Source organism: Perca flavescens, chromosome 15, assembly GCF_004354835.1.
Source record: "Perca flavescens isolate YP-PL-M2 chromosome 15, PFLA_1.0, whole genome shotgun sequence".
Classification (NCBI taxonomy): domain Eukaryota; kingdom Metazoa; phylum Chordata; class Actinopteri; order Perciformes; family Percidae; genus Perca; species Perca flavescens.
The window spans coordinates 24,291,994-24,314,982 of NC_041345.1; the positions used below are offsets into that span (position 1 = coordinate 24,291,994).

The 22,989-nt window shown below is 42.7% G+C and overlaps 1 protein-coding gene across 3 annotated transcripts; it reads left to right on the top strand.

Moving 5' to 3' along the window:
* The first annotated feature begins 324 nt into the window (after nt 1–324).
* On the top strand, nt 325–21,558 carry LOC114569377 (phosphoribosyl pyrophosphate synthase-associated protein 2). Of its 3 annotated transcripts, XR_003694400.1 has the most exons (13): nt 325–468; nt 5,439–5,599; nt 10,037–10,089; nt 12,042–12,108; nt 12,251–12,423; nt 13,521–13,636; nt 13,956–14,011; nt 14,890–15,038; nt 16,323–16,393; nt 17,148–17,294; nt 17,903–18,049; nt 20,289–20,487; nt 21,083–21,558. XR_003694400.1 is itself a non-coding variant. In XM_028599192.1 (12 exons), exons 2-12 carry the CDS (start codon nt 5,517–5,519, stop codon nt 20,325–20,327), a joined length of 1,101 nt encoding a protein of 366 aa, XP_028454993.1. In that variant the 5' UTR covers nt 325–468; nt 5,439–5,516; the 3' UTR covers nt 20,328–20,490. The 3 variants fall into 3 exon arrangements, 2 of the variants coding, with proteins under 2 accessions (XP_028454993.1, XP_028454994.1); XM_028599192.1 differs by lacking the exon at nt 21,083–21,558 and having other exon boundaries at nt 20,289–20,490; XM_028599193.1 differs by lacking the exons at nt 20,289–20,487; nt 21,083–21,558 and having other exon boundaries at nt 17,903–19,319.
* Nucleotides 21,559–22,989: the final 1,431 nt, after the last annotated feature.

A 22,989-nucleotide genomic window follows, 5' to 3' on the forward strand; every position in this document is an offset into this window, starting at 1 on the left:
CAGCTGAAATGATTAGCCAATTAAACAGTTGATTGATTTTTCTGCATTGAGTACTTTTACTTTTAATACATTTTCTTGATTACGCTTAAATATTTTTACTTAAGTAGGCTAACATTTTCAATGCAGGACAGAATATTTTAACAGTGTGGTATTACTACTGTTACTTCAGTAAAGGATCTGAATACTTCTTCCACCAGTACTTGGACCTCACTGAAATCTGTAGGCCTACTGACAATAGTGAATTACTTTTCTGTGAAAAATAGTATAATTTACGGGTTTAAAAAGAGCACTTGAATGCATCTTACAAGCGGCCTTCTTCCATTTCCTAGCATGTGATTGGTCGAGCTGCGCGTCCATCAAAACTGAACATCGCTAGCAGTCGGACTGAAAGGAACAGGTTGGAAAGAGAGGCTTGTATATTCAAATACTGTTGGTTGCAGACTGTAACCGGACCTAACACGCAAACTGGTGAGGGCTATTATTGTGCTTGGTTTAATTTAATAGTCGTTGTTTGATTCTCTACTTGCTACATAGAAAGACTTGCTTTCTAATGCATGGAAAATCAATTCGCGCATTCAAGAGCTTTGCCATGGCAAGATTACTGTGAGCTATCGCGTTAGTACTTGTGTGTTACAGTTAGCTAACGTTATTTCATAATATTAAAGCCAAACATTTAATATTCGCAGAGGTTATTTTAAACTTATTGTCTAACGGCATTTTTTTGCAACTACAATTTCAACACACGGTTGCACTTATTAACACATTCATTCTCGAATAACACAGGGCAACGCAAACGGCAAAATCCTGTTGTCCTGCTAGCTTAGCAACATGATGAAGCTAATATCGTGACTGTTGATGAACGATTTCTACCTCCTTTTTAAAATCACGAGTTAGCCCATTAAACGCCGCTGACCCCCTTAAAGAGAATTCGCAATGCTAAGATACATATTTAATGTAATATAATTGAATTACCCTTCCAGTAATTGTAGGTCGCGCATGGTTACATATATGTTGACAAACCAGCCTTTTGTTTGCTCTGTGTTATTTGTTCCAATATCCTCTCAAGTGTATGTTCTATAGACTGTATATAAAAAGGTATGTACAAGCAAAACCTCCTGTAGACACTCCAAACTGTAATCTACCAAACACTTACCATGCTCAGGCATTCTTATAAAGTAAAACAATGTATAATAATAAGATCCAAAGTAAGTTAAAATAAAAGCACATAGTCAAATCGTCACTACAATAGCACATGAATATAAAAGTAGATTTGAATAGTACTGTTTAAGGTGGAAGGCTGCTACAGTGGCCTTTCACAGTGAAAGCTCATTAACTACCCTGTGAATGCTTTGAGTGGGCATCTACAGTATTTGTCAAGCGACTTTTAATAGGAAGTTGAACCTAACTATTGCAAAGTCTGCACATTTGGTCTTACTAGCTTTGGAGTTTTATCAACTTTTTCAAAAGAGGAAAGCCATCTTCTCCTCTCCTGGATTTAGAAGAGGCACACAAAATATTAGTAACTGTCAATTTAAAATAAGGCAGAGTTTCTTCAAAGATTGAGAAATTTGTTGGATTCACACTTGATTGAAAATGAGAGGTTTGCAGCTGCTTCAGTGTTGCAGGAAAATAAGTCCTTGGAGTTCGCAGGAAGTTCATGAATAACTGAGTCACATTCAGAGGCACTTGGAACGTTGTTATGCTGCAGTTTGTGCCAAGAAGGAAACTTCCGATGGCCAACCATCAGTCTGAATGCAAATTAAAAAAGACAGACAGACACTAGTCAATCAAGGATGGTTGGCAGTAGTGTTTTATACACTTGTTAACTAGAGATGGCCCGATACCACTTTTTTGATTCCCGATACTGATTCCGATACCTGAACTTGCGTATCGGCCGATACAGAGTACCGATCCGATACCAGTGTGTCATCCATCCATCCATCCATTTCCCGCTTATCCGTTGTCGGGTCGGCGGGGAGCAGCTCCAGCAGGGGACCCCAAACTTCCCTTTCCCCGAGCAACATTAACCAGCTCCGACTGGGGATCCTGAGTTCCCAGGCCAGGTTGGAGATATAATCCCTCACCTAGTCCTGGGTCTTCCCGAGGCCTCCTCCCAGCTGGACGTGCCTGGAACACCTCCCTAGGGATCCTTACCAGATGCCCGAACCACCTCAACTGGCTCCTTTTCGACGCAAAGAGCAGCGGCTCTCCGAGCTCCTCACGGATGAGTGAGCTTCTCACCCCATCTCTAAGGGAGACGCCAGCCACCCTCCTGAGGAAACCCATTTCAGCCGCTTGTACCCTGGATCTTTCTTTCGGTCATGACCCAGCCTTCATGACCATAGGTGAGGGTAGGAACTAAAACGACCGGTAGATCGAGAGCTTTGCCTTCTGGCTAAGCTCTTTTCGTCCTAACGGTGCGATAGATTGAATGCAATATAGAGCACCCCCGATTCTCCGACCAATCTCCCGCTCCATTGTCCCCTCACTTTCGCGAACACAACCCCAAGATACTTGAACTCCTTCACTTGGGGTAAGGACTCATTCCCTACCTGGAGAAGGCATTCCATCGGTTTCCTGCTGAGAACCATGGCCTCAGATTTAGAGGTGCTGATCCTCATCCCAACCGCTTCACACTCGGTTGCGAACCGATCCAGTGAGTGCTGAAGGTCGCAGGCCGATGATGCCATCAGGACCACATCATCTGCAAAGAGCAGCGATGAGATCCCCAGCCCACCAAACTGCAACCCCTCCCCACCCGACTCGCCTCGATATCCTGTCCATAAATACTACAAACAGGATTGGTGACAAAGCGCAGTCACCTGAAAAGAGTCCGACTTACTACCGAGAACCCGGACACAGCTCTCGTTTGGTTGTACAGAGATTGGATGGCCCTGAGAAGAGACCCCCCACCCCATACTCCCGCAGCACCTCCCACAGTATCTCCCGGGGGACCCGGTCATACGCCTTCTCCAAATCCACAAAACACATGTAGACCCGGTTGGGCATACTCCCAGGCTCCCTCCAGGATCCTTGCGAGTGAAGAGCTGGTCCGTTGTTCCACGACCAGGGCGGAATCCGCATTGTTCCTCCTCAACCCGAGGTTCGACTATTGGCCGAACCCTCCTTTCCAGCACCTTGGAGTAGACTTTACCAGGGAGGCTGAGAAGTGTGATACCCCTATAATTGGCACACACCCTCTGGTCCCCCTTTTTAAAAAGGGGAACCACCACCCCAGTCTGCCACTCCTTTGGCACCGTCCCAGACTTCCACGCAATGTTGAAAAGGCGTGTCAACCAGGACAGCCCCTCCACACCCAGAGCCTTGAGCATTTCTGGACGGATCTCATCAATCCCCGGGGCTTTGCCACTGTGTAGTTGTTTGACTACATCAGTGACTTCCGCCTGGGAAATCGGCGACAATCCCCCATTATCCTCCAGCTCTGCCTCTAACATAGGGCGTATTAGTCGGATTCAGGAGTTCTGCAAAGTGCTCCTTCCACCGCCCTATTACCTCCTCAGTTGAGGTCAACAGTGTCCCATCCTTACTGTACACAGCTTGGATGGTTCCCCGCTCCCCCTCCTGAGGTGGCGAACAGTTTTCCAGAAGCACTTTGGTGCCGACCGAAAGTCCTTCTCCATGTCTTCTCAAACTTCTCCCACACCCGCTGCTTTGCCTCTTTCACGGCAGAGGCTGCAGCCCTTTCGGTACCCTGCAACTGCCTCCGAGTCCTCCGGGATAACATATCCCGGAAAGACTCCTTCTTCAGTCGGACGGCTTCCCTGACCACCGTTGTCCACCACGGTGTTCGGTGGGTTACCGCCCCTTGAGGCACCTAAGACCCTAAGACCACAGCTCCTCGCTGCAGCTTCAGCAATGGAAACTTTGAACATTGTCCACTCGGGTTCAATGCCCCCAGCCTCCACAGGGATGCACGAAAAGCTCCGCCGGAGGTGTGAGTTGAAAGTCTGTTGGACAGGGGCCTCCTCCAGACGTTCCCAATTTACCCGCACTACACGTTTGGGCTTACCAGGTCTGTCCAGAGTCTTCCCCACCCTCTGACCCAACTCACCACCAGATGGTGATCGGTTGACAGCTCTGCCCCTCTCTTCACCCGTGTCCAAAACATACGGCCTCAGATCAGATGAAACGATTATGAAATCGATCATTGACCTTGGCCTAGGGTGCTCTGGTACCAGGTACACTTATGAGCATCCCTATGTTCGAACATGGTGTTCGTTATAGACAATCCATGACTAGCACAGAAGTCCAACAACAAACAACCACTCTGGTTTAGATCAGGGAGGCCGTTCCTCCCAATCACGCCTCTCAGGTGTCTCCATCATTGCCCACGTGTGCGTTGAAGTCCCCCAGCAGAACAATGGAGTCCCCACTGGAGCCCCATGCAGGACTCCAGTCAAGGTCTCCAAGAAGGCCGAATACTCCGAACTCCTGTTTGGTGCATATGCACAAACAACAGTCAGAGTTTTCCCCCACAACCCCAGGCGTGGGGAGGCGACCCTCTCGTCCACTGGGGTAAACTCCAACACAGCGGGCTCCAGCCGGGGACTTGTGAGTATCCCCACACCCGCCCGGCGCCTCACACCCTGGGCAACTCCGGAGAAGAAAAGAGTCCAACCCCTATCCAGGAGTATGGTTCCAGAACCAAGACTGTGCGTAGAGGTAAGCCCCACCAGATCTAACCGGTAGCGCTCCACCTCCCGCACCAGTTCCGGCTCCTTCCCCCACAGAGAGGTGACGTTCCACGTCCCCAGAGCCAGCGTCTGCTGCCCGGGTCTGGTCCGTCGAGGCCCCTGACCTTCACTGCCAGTGTGTCATATATTTTATTATGTTTTAACAGCTGTATACTACTATCCCTGTATGGATGTGATATGATTTCTATCTTTGTTGTCGGTCTGGCTCAGGTTAAACTCTTTGTGAAACATGAACAAACACAAACAATGAATGCCGTAGAACTTTCTTTTATTCTCCAGTTTGACAGTCAGTTATAACGGAAAAAGAACATAAATAAACTACTTTAATGTAGATTTTCTTTAGGGCTTTATTACGTGGTATTGGATCGGTGCATAAACTCCAGTACTTCCCGATACCGATACCAGCGTTTTTGGCAGTATCGGAGCCGATACCGATACTGGTATCGGTATCGGAACATCTCTATTGTTAACTTTCATGATTGTATGTCATGAGGAAATCAAGCTATTTAAGTATTGATTATGCTTTAATCTGAAAAAGCTGCTTTTAGGAAGAAAACAAATTCTGTTCGGTGGCTTTTTGTAAGTCTTCGGGGACTAACTGAGACTGTTCCTCCTCTACTTGAGTTACGAGAGTTGACACAATTTTTTTTATATTTTTTTTAAAAGGAAGTACTTGCCCCCCTCCTTTCTCTTCCCCTCCCCTCCCCTCTCTCTCCACTGTAGGAAGGGCTCAGCGCAGCGTGGGTGCCCAGGGAGCCACTGCCTGAGTGTGGGGAAAACAGCGGCCGAGACCCCAAAGACATGAATCACACCAAGGGTGGCCTGGTCATCTTCACTGCCAACTCGCACCCCGCCAGCCGCGAGCTGGGAAAGAGGATTTCAGAGTGAGTACTGTACAGTAAATTCCTAGAATAAACAACTCCGGCTGTAGAGGTAAATGTATGCCTATCATCCTACCTACTGCATGTGATATCTCACACCAGAACTCTCTTATCTCCCTGCACTCCCAAAGGCAGTGAAGCGGCGTCCTTTTTATCTTCTCCACACGTGTGTGTCTACATGTGTCTAGAATATTAATATTAGTTACATTTATGTAGTTCGACTGGAGTTATATATGTAGGCATTAGCCAGTTAAATTGTAATGCAAACGCATGGCAAACATGTAAGTGATTGTTAGTAATGTCAAATTTGGCAAGGAGCTCTTTAAACTTAATCATAACTTCACCATTAAACAAATCCTCAGCCTCACCTGTTCTTCCCCTATAAGTGAAATCCTGGATCAGCTCACCCAGCTTAAAAAAAATGGCATTTTTCCATTACCTGGTACCTGCTTTACTCGCCTAGACTCTTCTCGCCTTTTTTGGTTTTACATTATGAAAAAAGGTACCTGGTACTTGCCAACAGGTACTTTTTTACCAAAAAAGCAATACTGGTCGGAGAGAATCGTCACTATTCACTGAGTCATGGTTTGGTAGTGACAGACGGGGGTGTCCTGAACACTAAATAGTTAAATAGTTTAGCCAGCGGTGTTTTTTTGCTGCCTCCAGCTTCTTCTGAAACAAAATGTGTCTTCTGGCTGTGGCAACTTGGTGGCAACAGCCACATGCCGAGAATCAAAAACAACACAGCTTTGACGTTCTGTGTGTGTCGCGTTAGGTCACGGCAGTTTCCTGCGGCGTCGCTTCAACGACCAGCCACGCTCGCCTCACGCATGAGGCGGTAATAAATCTGCAATGGAGGACGAGGCACCGCGGCCAAGCTGAGCAGAGCTGGTACTAGCGCCAATAGTCATTTCCCCAAGTGGGACTAGAGCAGCGGGATAAAGAGTGTTTGTTATGCATCCACGCAGGAGACAGCCGTGGCTGGAGGTAGGGCTGGGCGATATGGTTGAAAACTGTATCACGATATAAGTTTTTCATATCGGTCGATATCGATAATTATTGATATTTTTTATGACCTATTTAAAATAAGGACCAGGAGAAAAATATATTAAATTTAAACATTTTTATTTTAAACTTAACCCTGCTCTGATTATAATCCCCTCAGTTATAAAAGCAGAAATGTCAACACAACCATGGAAAACACTCAAATAATTCATATGTAAACAGGTCTAAAATCACAATGAACACTTAACAATTATCTCTTAACATTAAGGTGCAAAATTAAAGAATAAGTAAGAAATGCTTAATAAAGTGTCATAAAATAGTGCAAAGTAAATATAAGAAACCTGAGAAGGAACTATTTTCTGCAGGTTTAGTGCTAGGTTGGTAACCTGGCTTCTGGACAGTGCTCAGCATGTCTGCCTCCGTTATTTCTTTGTAGCGTTTAGTAAGGCGCTGATGCAGAGTACCTCTCCATGGTGCTCTGCTGCTTGTAGTGTTTAGTAAGGCGCTGATGCAGAGTACCTCTCCATGGTGCTCTGCTGCTTGTAGTGTTTAGTAAGGCGCTGATGCAGAGTACCTCTCCATGGTGCTCTGCTGCTTGTAGTGTTTAGTAAGGCGCTGATGCAGAGTACCTCTCCATGGTGCTCTGCTGCTTGTAGTGTTTAGTAAGGCGCTGATGCAGAGTACCTCTCCATGGTGCTCTGCTGCTTGTAGTGTTTAGTAAGGCGCTGATGCAGAGTACCTCTCCATGGTGCTCTGCTGCTTGTGCCGTGTTGCAGCTGCAGATGTTGTTGGACGTTGATGGCGAATACGGCTGTGCTCCAAAGTGTGAGCGCGGCTAAAGTGGTAAAACAAGTTTATGGTAGTACCAGTGTTGGTGGGGACGACGGTCTGATTTTACATTGGTCTGACTACGGTCAGACTTATAAAATCCCCAAAACTGCCATACTGACTTTTCCTGTTTTATACTGTCTATGGTTTTATCAACGATTTCCTCGCTCGCTGCGGCACTCACTTTCCACTCCACGCCGGTTCTGTTATTGAAGAACACGAGACAGCGATGTGGCGCAACCAAACTTGATACTGTTACATGATTGGCTGTTAGAGTGTCACTCCCCACGTTGCTAGGTTGCCAGAGAGTGAGGGCCTTTGTTCATGCAACCAAACTTGATTCACAACCTCTGGTTTCTTCTGATGAAGAAAAACAAGTTATCGAACGTTTTATCGACCGCATTTTCTATTGATATTGATTATGTGTCTATCGCGATACATATCGTTATTGTTTTATCGCCCAGCCCTAGCTGGAGGTGTACGTGGGCAGTCTTTCCATTCATTTTGAATGGTGGGTAGTGCGTTTAGGCTGCAACGGGGTTTGCCGCAGGACACACACACACACACACACACACACACACACACACACACACACACACACACACACACACACACACACACACACACACACACACACACACACACACAAAACAAAACACAGCGGCCGTGCGGCAAAAAGTTGAGACTGACTCAACTTTTGGAGAAATTAGGGCTGGGAAAAAAATCGATTTGATTTAAAAATCGAGTTGGTAGGTCAAATCGATTCATATTTTCAAAAAATCGTTTTTTAGATTTTTTTTTTTAATCCAAATACAGTATAAATAATTTGGATGTTTAACAATCTTTGTTGCACACTACACAGTGTCTTTTCACTTAGAGAAAGGGTTTGCCTTTGCAATTTTGTTTATGTTGATGCACTTTAATTAAATACAATAAATATATATTTTTAAAATATATTTCCATTTCGCAGTTATTTTGTTTTAAATGGAAGGGGGGGGAAATCGAATCGTAAATCGAGTTTTTTATAAAATAATCGCAGAGTTTTTTAGGGAAACAAATCGCCCAGCTCTAGGAGAAATGCAACCCTGCGTCACGCTGCAGTGGCTGATCATGTAACCGGCGATCAGCCTTGTCAGTGTGTTTTGAGGCGCTGTGAGAGTCCGTACAGCAAACAGGAAAGCTCACTGCCTCTATCACTGCCACAATAAAGTTTTAAAACACAAGCACTGAACGGCCCGGGAGTTTGTGTAACAGCTCAATGTCTCTCGCTCGTCTTTTTTTCTTTCTCCGGTTAATGAAACTGCCTTCAAGTGCGGTCAACAGTAACTGTGAACTACTTGTGCTACATTAGAGACCACAACAGGATGTCACCCAAATTGGTCGTTTCAGTGACACTCCCGCACACCGCCGCGCAACCCTGCGGCAAATCGCCGGATCACTTATTTTGGACTGAATGGGCCCTAAAAGGCATGTTTTTGGGGCGTTCCTCTATCTGTAGCAGATTCGTTTAAATGTATTCTCCTGGAGGGAGAACCCCTGGAGGGAATTTCTTTGAATTTGGCACAGACGTCCACTTGGATTCATAAATGAGCTAATTCGATTTTGGAGTTCAAAGGTCAAGGTCACAGTGATTCTTGGAATCTCCATATAAAAATACAATTTTAACCTTAATCTGTAGCCGCCTTAAAATAGCATTGTAGTTGCATAATAAGTTGCAACAAAGTCCATATTCCATTGTGTTATGTGAAATTTGTTACGCCCCTAAAATGGGGAGAAATAATCATAATATTAATAATAATGAGGAAAATAGCGCAATTTTCCCCAGTTAGTTGGGCGGAGACAAACAATCCATCTCAGGCTATCACATTAAGACCACTCTGTAGATCACAGATTAACATTTTAACTTTTAAATCAGACACTAAAAACTAAAGTAAACAGTATAATATTAACACATTTCTTTTAGAATTGTAACCCTTTTAACACATGTGACTGATTTGAACTGTTTGTGTAACACAATTTTATGATTTCAATCAATCCCTATGAACTAGTACTCCTAAATGTATGATCTTTTTTTTAAGCGTATTACAGATTTTAAGATCCTCACAGACAATGAACTTACTAAGACTTTGTAACTTTAAAAACAGGCTATGAGTGTATTTTCTTTAACCTGTCACACTATCAAAACATTCATGAACTGCAAAATGTACTTGAAACGCACATTAATGCACTCCAAAAAGGACAGGGGAGTGCATGTTTATAGAACAAATAGAGCAGTCGGCATGGCTTGTGAGACACTAAATCCCATGCTCCCGTGTGTGAGACAGATATGAATAAAACACGTGTTAACAGGGTGTAAATGTCCTGACTGCAGAGTGAGCAGGTCAGGTTGTCTCAAGTGAAGCAATGTCACAACAAATACATGTCTATACTTAGCGTATTATTGTGTATTTTCCTTTTTTGAAATGTATGTTCTCTTGTTGTTGAGAAAAGCATTCATTCTTTCAGTACAAATACTAACATACTAAGTTCTTCTGACTTTGCAAACCTAAGCTGAATCTCTCTCTCTCTCTCTCTCTCTCTCTCTCTCTCTCTCTGTCTGTCTGTCAGGCGGTTAGGGGTGGAGCTTGGCAAGGTGCAGGTGTACCAGGAAGCTAACAGAGGTAAGATGATGAGTGACTCCCTGTGCATGCATACATATTTGCTTATTATACAATCAGTTAGTTACAAGAGAGACCTGAGTACAGCAGAAGAAATAGAGCCAAGATGAGACACACAACAAAACAACCAGTTACACATAAGCTCCTACAAACAGCATCACACACACACATCTCTAAAATCAAAAGTTTAAAATCCTCCAATAGGATGAGACTATCAAGTTTTGAAGTCCTTTGTAATTCATTCCATTTAATATGGTGCAAAGTACTGTGTGAAAAAGAGTGCTGAAAACCATTAGTTGATTAGTCGATTGACAAATTCATTTTGAAACTATTTTGATAATCGATTAATCATTTATCATTTATATGATATCAAACTGAAAGTCTTTGGGTTTTGGACTGTTAGTCGGACCAACAAGACCCCCTTGGTTAAAAGGGAAGTTTGCTTTTGTGTAAAGCAGAAAGTAAATTTAAGAATGTTACATAAGAAAACGTTATATATGCTGTTCAAATGCAGCAGATTTAGTGGTTTAATGTTCGTACGTGTCCAGAGACCGTGCATTCCTCTCCATTCTGTAGTTTGGACTTTTACGAGCACATGGGGGCATGTTGATCTTGATTCTTAGTACAGGCCTCTGGTATATAAACAAAATGGCTGGAAACTAATTGATTAACATCTGCGGCTCTACTTGTATGTGCATGACACAAACAATCACTCTATTCTTATCCAATAAACTGAAGGTTAACCTTTTCTACAATGTCCATGTGTGTTTATGGTTTGTTTTGTGGATTTGATAGCTGGCCAGTACAACGTGTTTGCCAACAGACGACCAATTCCTCAGGAACACTTTCCAAAACAGTCGCTGCTTGCACCTGCTTTATCACACGATGTTGATGCAAGAGAGACGAAACGAAGAGCTAATATTTAGCGTGGTAGATCACATCAGATCTCAAGACATTGTCAAGTACAGGCAAGCTTATTTCTGTGGCATACTGAGAAATTAAAAACTGTCTGAAGGGTAGACAAATCGGTCTAAAATAAATGTATGGTGTGTAGAGCTGGGCGATATAGAGGAAATCAAATATCACAGTATTATTACAGTATTGATTACGATATTGCGACGATATGGTAGGGTTGACTATTGGTGCTTTCACAAAATATTTACACAATGAAATTTTTGATAAGTAATCAACAGTAATGTGGATATAATGACCAAGTGGGTAAAGGGAAATAATAGAACAGCTACAACTTCATAAAATGACATCACTTTACTGTAATGTAGCCCGTTAGGAAAAGACAACACTGCTGTCATATTGATATTTGTAATTTCATATCTATTGATACTGTATATTGCCCAGCCCTACAGTACAGTATAATTTGCAAATGTTTTGGTAATGGGCAAAATCATGCATGTGCTACAGTCAGTGTTGGTTTAACTGAAGTGTTTAATAGTAGTAGATGTGTACAAAAATAAATTCCACACCCCGAATATTCAAAGTTTCTTGGCTGCTTGCATCAACTATCAGTTCTGACTGTTTCTGCTGGACATTTGGCTCTGCCTAGATAGCATTTTGTTTTCTAATCTCTTTTCTGTGGGAGGCACATTTTTGGAACGCTAGTATCTACAATTTCCCACAGTGGGGGAGGGGTGTGTGTGTGTGTGTGTGTGTGTGTGTGTGTGTGTGTGTGTGTGTGTGTGTGTGTGTGTGTGTGTGTGTGTGTGTGTGTGTGTGTGTGTGTGTGTGTGTGTGTGTGTGTGTGTGTGTGTGTGTGTGTGTGTGTGTGTGTGTGTGTGTGTGTGTGTGAGAGAGAGAGAGTGTGATAGCCCTCTAACGAAGCCGATGGGCCTCGCAGGCTTTGTTATGAGATAGGAGTGTGTGCGCGACGTGGGACTGTGTTTATGTGCGCGCGCTTTCTGGCTTCTCTCTCGTTCTCACGTCCCATTTTGTTTCCATAGAAACGCGGGTACAGATCCAAGAGTCGGTGCGCGGCAAAGATGTCTTTGTGATCCAAACAATGTCCAAGTAAGAAAGAACACGCACCCAATTGAACATATCAGCACAGTTTTACCCCTGAAACATCTCACTAACCTCACATTTTGGCACCGCTGGGGCCCCCTCTCCCCTCCCTCTGCGGCTTTTCTCTCCCATCGCTCGGCTGCATCAGGGATGTGAACACCACCATAATGGAGATGCTGATCCTGGTGTACGCGTGCAGGACGTCCTGTGCCAGAAGCATCACGGGCGTCCTCCCCTACTTCCCCTACAGCAAGCAGTGCAAGATGAGGAAGAGGGGCTCCATCGTCTCCAAGCTGATTGCCTCTATGATGTGTAAAGCTGGTAAGTGGGAGAGGATAAACGAGAAGAGTCAGAATACTGTTTCCGCTACATTTCCAGTATGTTTCTATTCGCTTACAATATCACAGATTGCTGAATTTTTTTATTTTATTTTTTAAGATTATCTTTAGGGCATTTTAGGCCTTTATTAACAGGACAGCTGAAAAAAATGAAAGAGAGAGAGAGAGAGAGAGGGGGAATGACATGCACCAAAGGGCAGCAGGTCGGAGTCGAAACCTGGGCCCGCTGTGGCTATATGGGTGCCCTCTCTACCGACTGAGCTATCCGGGCACCCAGATTGTAGCATATTATTAGCAGAACGTTTGACATACACGCAGAGTGCGTTTGTTAAAGCAGTTGTGGGCAGAAAATCGAGCAAAGATAATGACCTCTTCTGGAGAGTCCGTCATGTTTATTTAATCCTCCGTGTCCTCCTTGGCTACAAGAAACAAGAATGTGGAGGAGGGGTGGGGGGGGGTTGGTACGCGATTATGGAAGACTTGTATCACATGGACGCGCCAACAGTTTTTTTGTCATTACTTTGAATTCCTCACGGGGAGACAGAAAATACGCACAGTACAAGAGTTTACATTAGGGCTGGGACCGTTATGCTTTTTGTCCCGATTTGATTCTTTCACGATACATACACAGGTTCCAAATCTACAGTATTTGTATTGCGATTTTCATTTATTGTGATTCTACAAGTTTTGTGATTGGTTAGTATTGAGTATCGCAATTTTCTTTTTCCTTCTTTAATAACAACAAAAGTTGAAAAATTGCATTCTAGAGACAATATATCACAAGTAATTGTTTTCTAAAAAGAATGAAGAATGTATGAATGAAGAAGTACGTAAGTTTTTATTTAATTTTTTTTTTTCCTATGCGATGTAGTTTCCGTCAGCGCTACCGTATAAAAGAAAATAATCAGGTGAATCATTGTAAAAAAAAAGAAAAGAAATCACGATGCATACAATTTTCGAATTCTTCCCCCACACACCCCTAGTGTCCCATCATTGCACACATTTTACACATTGTTGTAAAATACAAATCTATGGTTAAGTGCAGGCGTTGACACTATCAAACTGCCGGTGTTTGTGTAGGTCTCACCCACCTGATCACCATGGACCTCCATCAGAAAGAGATTCAAGGCTTCTTCAACATCCCAGTGGACAACCTGAGAGCCTCCCCCTTCCTGCTGCAGTACATACAGGAAGAGGTCAGAACACATCCTACAAAACACATGACTTGCATATTAAAACGGAACTAAAGTGAGCTGTCCGTTGTGTGCAAAACTGACATTTTATTTTACTTACATATTTAAGTAGTTGTACATTTTTATTACCAACTTGCATATACGTGTGTACATTCTTTCTTTTGTATTTTTTATCTTTATTTTTTCTTCTATCTTATTCATTATTTCTTGTATATTGTGTATGTGTGCTGTGTGTCTGACATGTTGCTGCTGTAGCACTGACATTTCCCAATTTGGGATCAATAAAGTCTTTAATCTGTCTTTATTTCCCATGTACCTCCAGATCCCTGACTATAGAAATGCTGTGATTGTGGCCAAATCCCCAGCCTCTGCCAAAAGGTACAGTAGCCTCCTCCTCCTCCTCCTCACTCGCTGGTTTTGAAATCACCTTCAACAGAGCAGAGCTGTAACTCATATTATATTGTTAGCTAATACGTTAATCGTACATTTTGTTGTCACCACCCATTCCTTCCCTGAGGACGTTAAAGGGAAGGTTTGGGTATTCACTGCTGTTGACAGGGGTGGCAGCAAAACCGACTTTAGCCACCTAAAAAAATAAATAATCCATTGCGGTTTAAGCAAACGCTATATTTAGAATACTTCACCGCTTTACCTTGCTGTCAGACAGTCCTTTCCAATAGAGATCCATCAATGCTTTCTTCAAAGCCGCCAGACTCCTCTCACAGAACACGGGAGTTGCTGGTCTACGGCTGCCTCGATCACTCGGTTAGTTTGTGTTATTGTGCGACTTTAGTGCTTTAAAAGGGTTATTTCACCAAAGTCTCACAATAACCCTAACTAACTAACCGATCGAGGCAGCAGTAGACCAGCAGCTCATTTGGTGCTGTAATGTAAAATGACCGTGTTTTTTTTTTTTTTTTTTTGTCAAAGTCTGGTGGCATTGAAGAGAGCGATATAATAGCATTAGTTCCCCGTCGTACAAGGCGGTCAGATGGCAAGGTAAGCGGTCAAAATATTTTAAAGATAGGGTACACTTAAACAGAAATTATTATTTTTTTTTTTTAGGTGGGCCTTTTTTTAGGTTTCTAAAATATGTTTAGCTGCTGCCTCCGTCCACAGCAGTACATTGCTTAGCTTTCGTGTCAGTACTCCGGTCTGTTTCTCCAAACTGGGGGCGTGCATTTCTCGTTTGACTATGCCCCTTGGTGTATTACACAGCCGTAGTGTCTTGAGTTCACCTCTGTCTGGGTGTTCAGGGCTCAGTCGTTCGCCGAGCGACTGCGTCTGGGTATAGCGGTGATCCACGGCGAAGCTCAGGACGCGGAGTCAGACCAGGTAGACGGGCGCCACTCGCCGCCCACCGTCAAGACCACCGGAGCCATTCACCCCAGCATGGAGATACCATGTAATAAACACACACACACACACACACACACGCTGACAACAATATATCATGTAACTTCCTCGTGACAGAATATGTTTAGGTAGATATACCAGGGTTCCCGCAGGGTCTTAAAAAGTCTAAAATTCTGAACTTTAAATTTAAGACCTTTTAAAACATCTTAAAAACGGACCGATTTTCCTCCGAGGTCTTTAATTTCATGTAGTCCGGTCTAAAAAAGGTTTTTACCCTTGTTCATGTCCAGAAACGCTGGCCACAGAAAGAAAAAGTATGGAGTGGTAGCCTACAAAGCGGAGCTCTAGAGTCTTAACAGTCTGTAACAAAACCAGCAGAACGCTGCCCTCAGAACGTTGGTTCTTTCTGGGGGATATTGGTGTTGGTACGTACGCGGTGATAAAACTACAAATCCCGTGATAAATGCAATACCTGCCTGCAAAATACGTCCACGTCTCCTCCGAGTTTGTTTGTAAGCTCGGCTAGGCCCTACGTGTGTACTTTTAACGAGACGTGGCTAGATCACAGCGATTTCTGCTGTTGGTTACAAGTAGAGATGGCCCGATACCATCCGATACCTGAACTTGTGTATCGCCCGATACCGAGTACCGATCCGATACCAGTGTGTCATATATTTGATTAGGTTTTAACAGCTGTATACTACTATCTCTGTATGGATGTGATATTATTTCTATCTTTGTGAAACAATGAACGCCACAGAACTTTCTTTTATTCTCCAGTTTGACAGTCAGTTATAACGGAAAAAGAACATAAATAAACTACTTAAACGTAGATTTTCTTTAGGGCTTTATTACGTGGTATCGGATCGGTGCATAAACTCCAGTACTTACCGATACCAGCGTTTTAGGCAGTATCGGAGCCGATACCGATACCGATACTGGTACCGGTATCGGAACATCTCTAGTTACAAGCGGTACCCAGCTCCGGGCACGAGGCTCGCTGCAAACTTTGTAAAAAAAATAATTCAATTAGGGACTCTGGGTGTGAAGGCACTGGAGTCACACGCCAGAGTGGAGAAACACAAGCTAGCCGCAAAATGCCTTCAGCAGACTCTGCCGATTGGCCAGTTTTGTAGGTCTTCAATCTCAATCTTTATGGTCTTAAAATGTCTTAAAGCGGTCTTTAAATTTGACTCACTAAAACCTGCGAGAACCCTGACCTACAGATGCTCACACACTGACTTTTGCTCTGCCACTGCAAATAACATTCCATGGCATAGAGACGCGTTGCCTCTCGACAATAGGAGCTTAAATACTCTGTTTGTGTTTCCAGTGTTGATCCCTAAAGAGAAGCCTCCCATTACTGTGGTAGGAGATGTAGGAGGACGCATCGCCATCATAGTGGTGAGAGCATACAGTTTGACTGGTTTGAACACACTGGTTGTTGAACAAGGGCCCCCCATGAGAAAGAGAGCCCAGTAAAGCGTGAGAAGAAAGGGGAAGGAGGCGGCTCAGCGGCTGCAGCAGAGGGGAAGCTGCGGGAGGGCAGAGCGCCGACACCCGGCGGACATTCTGTCAAAAGGTGGAGGGAATCCAGTCTGGCCTTCCCCCGGGAAAACCTCAGCAGAATAGCTTCTTCTTTTACAGTATTTTGCCGTGGCTTTAATTAGTCTCCGCTGTGACCGTTGCTACATACGAGCCAGCTGGACTGTTGTCGGCGTGGCACGAGCACACGTGCGCACAATAAACGGCAGATAAAGGATTGACCGAGACCCAGTGTCTGTCCGATGATACGGCATCAGTTATCGTTTTACTGCTGTGCTGCCGTACAGTTGCGCTGACTGTGGCTCGGTCTGGGATTGGTCAGATCCACACTATACTCGACGTTTTTAAATTGAAATTGAGCATCATTTAGTTATTTCCTGTTAATTCAATTAAAAATGAATTAAATTTGTCTGAAGATGTTTAGGGGGAAAAACCCGACTCAAGTGAAAGTCATAAAGGAACAACCCCAACTCTCAAAAACAAAAACAAAATCTAAAAGCCCCAATTGTTGGTGGTGGCATGTTGTCACTAGAGGCTGCCATGCTACTTCTACAGGCTGAGTGAATGAACACGGTTTCAACTTGTTTGATACGGGTTGCGTTTTGTCTCGTAGGATGACATCATCGACGATGTGGACAGCTTTGTGGCAGCAGCGGAGACGCTGAAGGAAAGAGGGGCCTACAAGATCTTCGTCATGGCAACACACGGCCTCCTCTCCTGCGACGCCCCCCGGTTCATAGAGGAGTCGGCCATCGATGAGGTGTGTGTGTGTGTGTGTGTGTGTGTGAGAGAAATATTCTGGTGTCATACTTACACATCCACCCCTGAATAGGAGAAAAAAAAAAAAAAAAAAAACAGTTGTCTTGGGCGGCGCTAAGCTCCGGACTCAGCGACGGTGGCTCTGCAAAATAGCCTCGGGAAGGAACTTGTTTTCGTGAAAACGCCACGTACAATATTAAATATATAAGTATAATACGTGAGCTGTTTAAATTAGCTGGATACATGGTTAGACCTCATTTGCTCTTAGCAGTGTATCGCTGTGTGTATTTTGTCCATAGCAAATCCATGCCAATCGATCCCAAAACGTCCCAGTTAGAGAGGAAATGCCGTAAACCTACTCTTTGTAAATCTTTACAGTCATTACCCGAAAGAACAAAGCAGGGCTGCCTTGCTGCACGGTCCAATTTTTCTTAAAAAATTGCCATTTCCAGCGTGTAGCTTGCTAGCTCAAAGGTTGTTGTTGTTGGTGTTGTTGTTGTTGTTTCCCGAAACCAACAGAGTTTTGCAAGGCAAAATGATCCAGGCTATGTTCTGCATGACCCCCCCCCCCCCCCACCCACCCACTCACATCTGGTATTCCTCCTCCAGGTGGTGGTGACCAACACGATTCCCCATGAGCTCCAGAAGCTCCAGTGTCCAAAGATCAAAACGGTCGACATCAGCATGATCCTGTCGGAGGCCATCCGCCGCATCCACAACGGAGAGTCCATGTCCTACCTGTTCCGCAACATAGGGGTGGATGACTGACACACACACACACACACACACACACACACACACACACACACACACACACACACACACACACACACACACACACACAATTTGCCTTTTCAGATGTCTTCAGAAACATAGAGGTGATTGTCAAACACTGAAATTGCACACACAAACATATCCATTACCTACTCATATCATAATATCCCCCCAAAAAATTCTGACCCTTTCCTTTTAAATGCAGTTTAACATAGATGATTGAACACACACATGTGCACATATGACTGAAAACACACACACAGACGGACACACACACACACACACACACACACACACAAAAACACACGTGTCATTAATGGACTACAGCCTGTCTCTCCAATGGCTGCCCATAGTCTTTTCTCATCTCTCCATCTTGTCTAGATTTGTTTTCATAGAAATTAATGTTGTAAATCTGTGGATCTTAGAACATTTTTGTTAGCTTCGAATGTCTCTTGCAGTACAATCTCCAATAGTATGAGAAAGATTGCCAGTGCCTTCTACAGGACATACTCCCAACACGCAGGCCTTCCTTCACTACTGCCATCAGAAGTGTAGAAATCTCAGCAAACTGAACTAATTATTAATAACGGCCCTTGTAATTAATCCGGGAAGATACAGGTTCCCAGCTAATTAATTTGAGTATCAGAGTGCATGTTTAACCCTCGTCAGATTTTTGTTTATTTATGTGGCATCTGAATATGCTAATATATAGTTAGTTTAGACAGTGTTGTTGCCATAGCATGATGCTTATCTGGTGTCAAATCTACTCGTTGCTAAAGTTGAACTGGAATTAACAGGAAGTATTTTCTCAGTCTGGGTTAATTGGATGTAACGTACACGTTACCGTATGGCAGTGCACTCGTAAAATATGTACTCATGAGTCATCCGTTGTAACATTATGCCATCGTTTCAATGCCTGCTCAAATTTTATATTTATTTTTGCGACAAATGAGTAGTTCCCTTCCAGCTGGAGGACTCCAGTTGGAGTTGGAGGGTTGTTCTAAATCATACGGAAATGAATAACGAATCTTTGATCATTATCACGTTTACTTACAACACACCATATATACCTGAGTTTCAAAGAATGAAGTTCCAAACTGCAGCTAAAGCTAGAAAAGTACATTTCAAAACCTTTTCTGATGAGCAAAACTTGACTGAAGCAGGTCTTTGTCACTTTACCAGATGTGTTTCAAAAATGTTTTGTATTTATATTCTGCACTTCATATGAATAAATATGACCTATGAAAGTAAAGACTGCCTTCTTTTGTAGTTTTATAATTGGGTGTACACTTGCTAACACATGCTTGTTTTAGCAGGTATACTGCTAAAACTATTTTACCATGGTCACTTTAGTTTAGCATGTTAGCATGCTAACAATGGGTAATTAAACCACATCTGAAGCTGATGGGAATGCCATTAGGTTTGCAGCTGCATGAAAAGTTAAATTAAAATACATATAAGGGTATACAATGACATTGTTAAAGATTAGAAAAAGAAGGTATTTAATTAACTGATCAAAGCCCTAAGATGTCAATGTATCTAACATTTTTCACAAAAAACAAAGATTAGGAAAAAAAAAAAAAAAAAAAAAGACTAAAAAAATTGAAATGTTTATCAAAGCCTTTTCTGTTTGTCACTAATTCAGATTCTCCACTGGGTGAGTCTGTGCTGCGTGCCGGTTTTGTTCAGAAGCAGAGCGTCTTGCTGCCTGACTCGCAGATATTATTATAGTACTTTATGGAACAATCACGTGTTTTTTAAGCTAGTATCTACCTTCCAATCCAAGTACACCTACAGTTAAACTCCATGCCTTCTGTTCTCTGGCGTTGTTCAACCATGCTTCTTTATGGAAAGCCCAACGGTTCAAATACACGTGACTTCTCACACAAACAATGCGTTAATTTGTACATTTTTCACACGTAGACAACACGTTAAACTACTTACACTTACACTTACACACACACACACACACACACACACACACACACACACACACACACACACACACACACACACACACACACACACACACACACACACACACACACACACACACACACACACACACACACACACACACACACACACACACACACACACACACACACACACACACACACACACACACACACACACACACACACAATTGCTGATTTGAATCAAGTTTCCCCTCTTTGTTTCTTGTTCAACATATTTGATGTTTATTTATTAATGCTGACAGACAGGAATTGGTTCAGACAAACATGGTGGCATCAACTGAAGAACAGAACCAGGCAGAGAGGGAAATCTGTTTCAGACCCGTGACACACTCAAAGATCATCTTATCCGCTGTCAGATTGTCCTGCTCACACTGTTTGGCACCGCTCCGTCCATGCTCATCCATGTAGCACACCACGGGACACCTCTCTAATTTCATCAATGTAAGTTAAGCCAAGGGTTAATAGCATTTATGAAAAGGACTGAAATGATTTCAAAATACCATGAAATTTGAATACTGGAGTGTAATACAACAAAGCAGATGGAGAAAAAAAAACTAATTTTAAAAACTGCCACGCTTCCTGCAGTGCTTTTTTGATTTCTTTTTTTTGGTCTGAAGTGTTTAGAGATTGGTTACCGATGGTTACAGGACAAGAATTGCCAGTTGTAAAGCAAAATTAGACATACAAGAAAGTATAATGGTCTGTTTACATTCAGTGTTACTCACCAAAATGCACTGCGAGGTCTGACCAACGTGTGCCCTCTCTAACCTAACCATTATCCTTAACCCTGAAGCAAGGCACTAAACCCTCGGAGGCCACCAGTGGGACATGTGAAGCAGGGGAAAGAGCTGAGTTTGGTTACTATTTAAAATATGAAAAGAATATGTTGTGGAGGAAGGCATCAATCTGTCTACAATCTGTAATAATAGTTAAATATCTGTCTAATATGGCTTCCAACATGGCAGTTTGTCTTTACTGTACTCACTGGTAAACACTCTATATTAACACTTTTTTTTTTTTTTTTTTTTTAATGCAGGCATGGAGTGATGGGCAGACATCAGACAACTGGGATAGTCAGCTAACGTTACAGCTAGCACACATTAGAAGGCTTTGTGAAGGCAAAAGCAGCATGTTAAGGCAGGGTTGGTAACTATTTCCGATGTACACTTTTTTTTATATATTGTTGGAAATGGTCTTTACACCCCGACAGCAATAAATAACTTATAGGCTCTGAAAAAGATCGGTCATCTGTTAGCTACTAAATGAATCCTGTAAAAACGGTCCGCTTGGAAAGAACCAATGAAAGAGGGGAAAAGAGAGAGAGAGAAACCTCCGAGGAGATGCTACTTTCAAATCTTGCTAACTTTCCAACATTACCAACCCTGCCATTTACTAATAAGGAGTCATAACAAGGCAGAGTGGTCACTTACTGTGTTAAGATATTCAACCCAAAGTGACCCGGACTTGATTTGGTGATAAAACAGGAACTGTACAGCTCACATTGGTTTGACATAGAGATGAAACTGTAATAATAAAAAAATACTTAAGAAATTAAAAATACCCAAGGAAGATTGCTTATGGCTGATTTTCATTCCTCTAAAAAAATGCTCAAGAAGACTGTTGTTCATGTCCGGCAGGACTACAATGGAAATATACTGCATGTTTTGAACAAATACTTGGATGTCTTTAAAAAAAATGTAAATCTTACATGAAAACATCAACCAGTTTGTAGTCCCTCCCCCTCGTCTAACTCAAACAAACTTACAGCGTGATATTTCATCAGTCCATCGTTCAAACTGTTCTGGGTGGTCTCATTATTATGACACATATTACCAGAGAGAAGAAAAACAGAAAAGTGAGCACTGTCAGTGGGTTAACATTTCTCACACAAACACACAGCTCTCGAGTTGAGCACTACGCAAGGGCTGCTCCCATGAGTCACTGAAAATCTAACGCCAAAGATTTCCTGTAACATTAGGTCAGAGGTGAACCGATTCAGACGCTGGTATACAGGGACAGATAGGTCAGCACAAAACAACTTCTAGGAGCAAATGCCTAATTTTAAAAAGGCATGTCTGCTCTGTCACACACTGTGTGTCAAAGTGACATGCTATGAACAACCATGGATTTGTGTGCTTGGAAGTTAAACATTAGACTTGACTTTTCATGACACGCAGAACTTACTTTACCACATATTTGTTAATGTGTTTCTGTGTTTGCAAGATGAGATTATATGATAATATTTGACAATACCAGCGTGACTAAGAGCCTACAGCCACACCGGTGGCTCTATCGAGGCGGTGCTTTGAGTTCAATGCTAATATGTTAACATGCTGATGTTTAGCAGGCATGACCACCATCTTTAGTTTAGGGGGTTAGCATGCTAGCCTTTGCTAATTAGCACTAAATACAATGTATAGTTGAGGCCGATGGGAAATTAAACGTTTGACCAGAAGATGGTGCTAGAGGAAAAGACAAGGGATCACTGAACTTACAATACATCATTGGACTCATTCTCTGGGAATGTTTGTAAAAAAAAAAAAAAAAAAAAAAAAAAAAAAAAATGGTTTGCATTCATTATTGATAATGAAATTGTTTTTTAATTTAGTCTTTTTTTTTTTTTTTTTTAATGCAACCTAATCAGAGCTTGCCAGCAAGCTGTATTATCTCGATAAGGACATACACAAAATCATGATAACCACCACCGTGGTGATGAACATTAGAGCAGCGGAATAAACAATTTGCCCGTTCAATGTTTTGTATAAGTTACTTGTGTGTGAACACTGTCTTACCATTTTGCCATCCACATGTAAATATGAAGCTCATATTTGTCATTATCAACTACTGGAAAATAGTCTAAAATAGTCTAATATCATATATATAATATATATATATATATATATATATATATATATATATATATATATATATATATAGTATAAA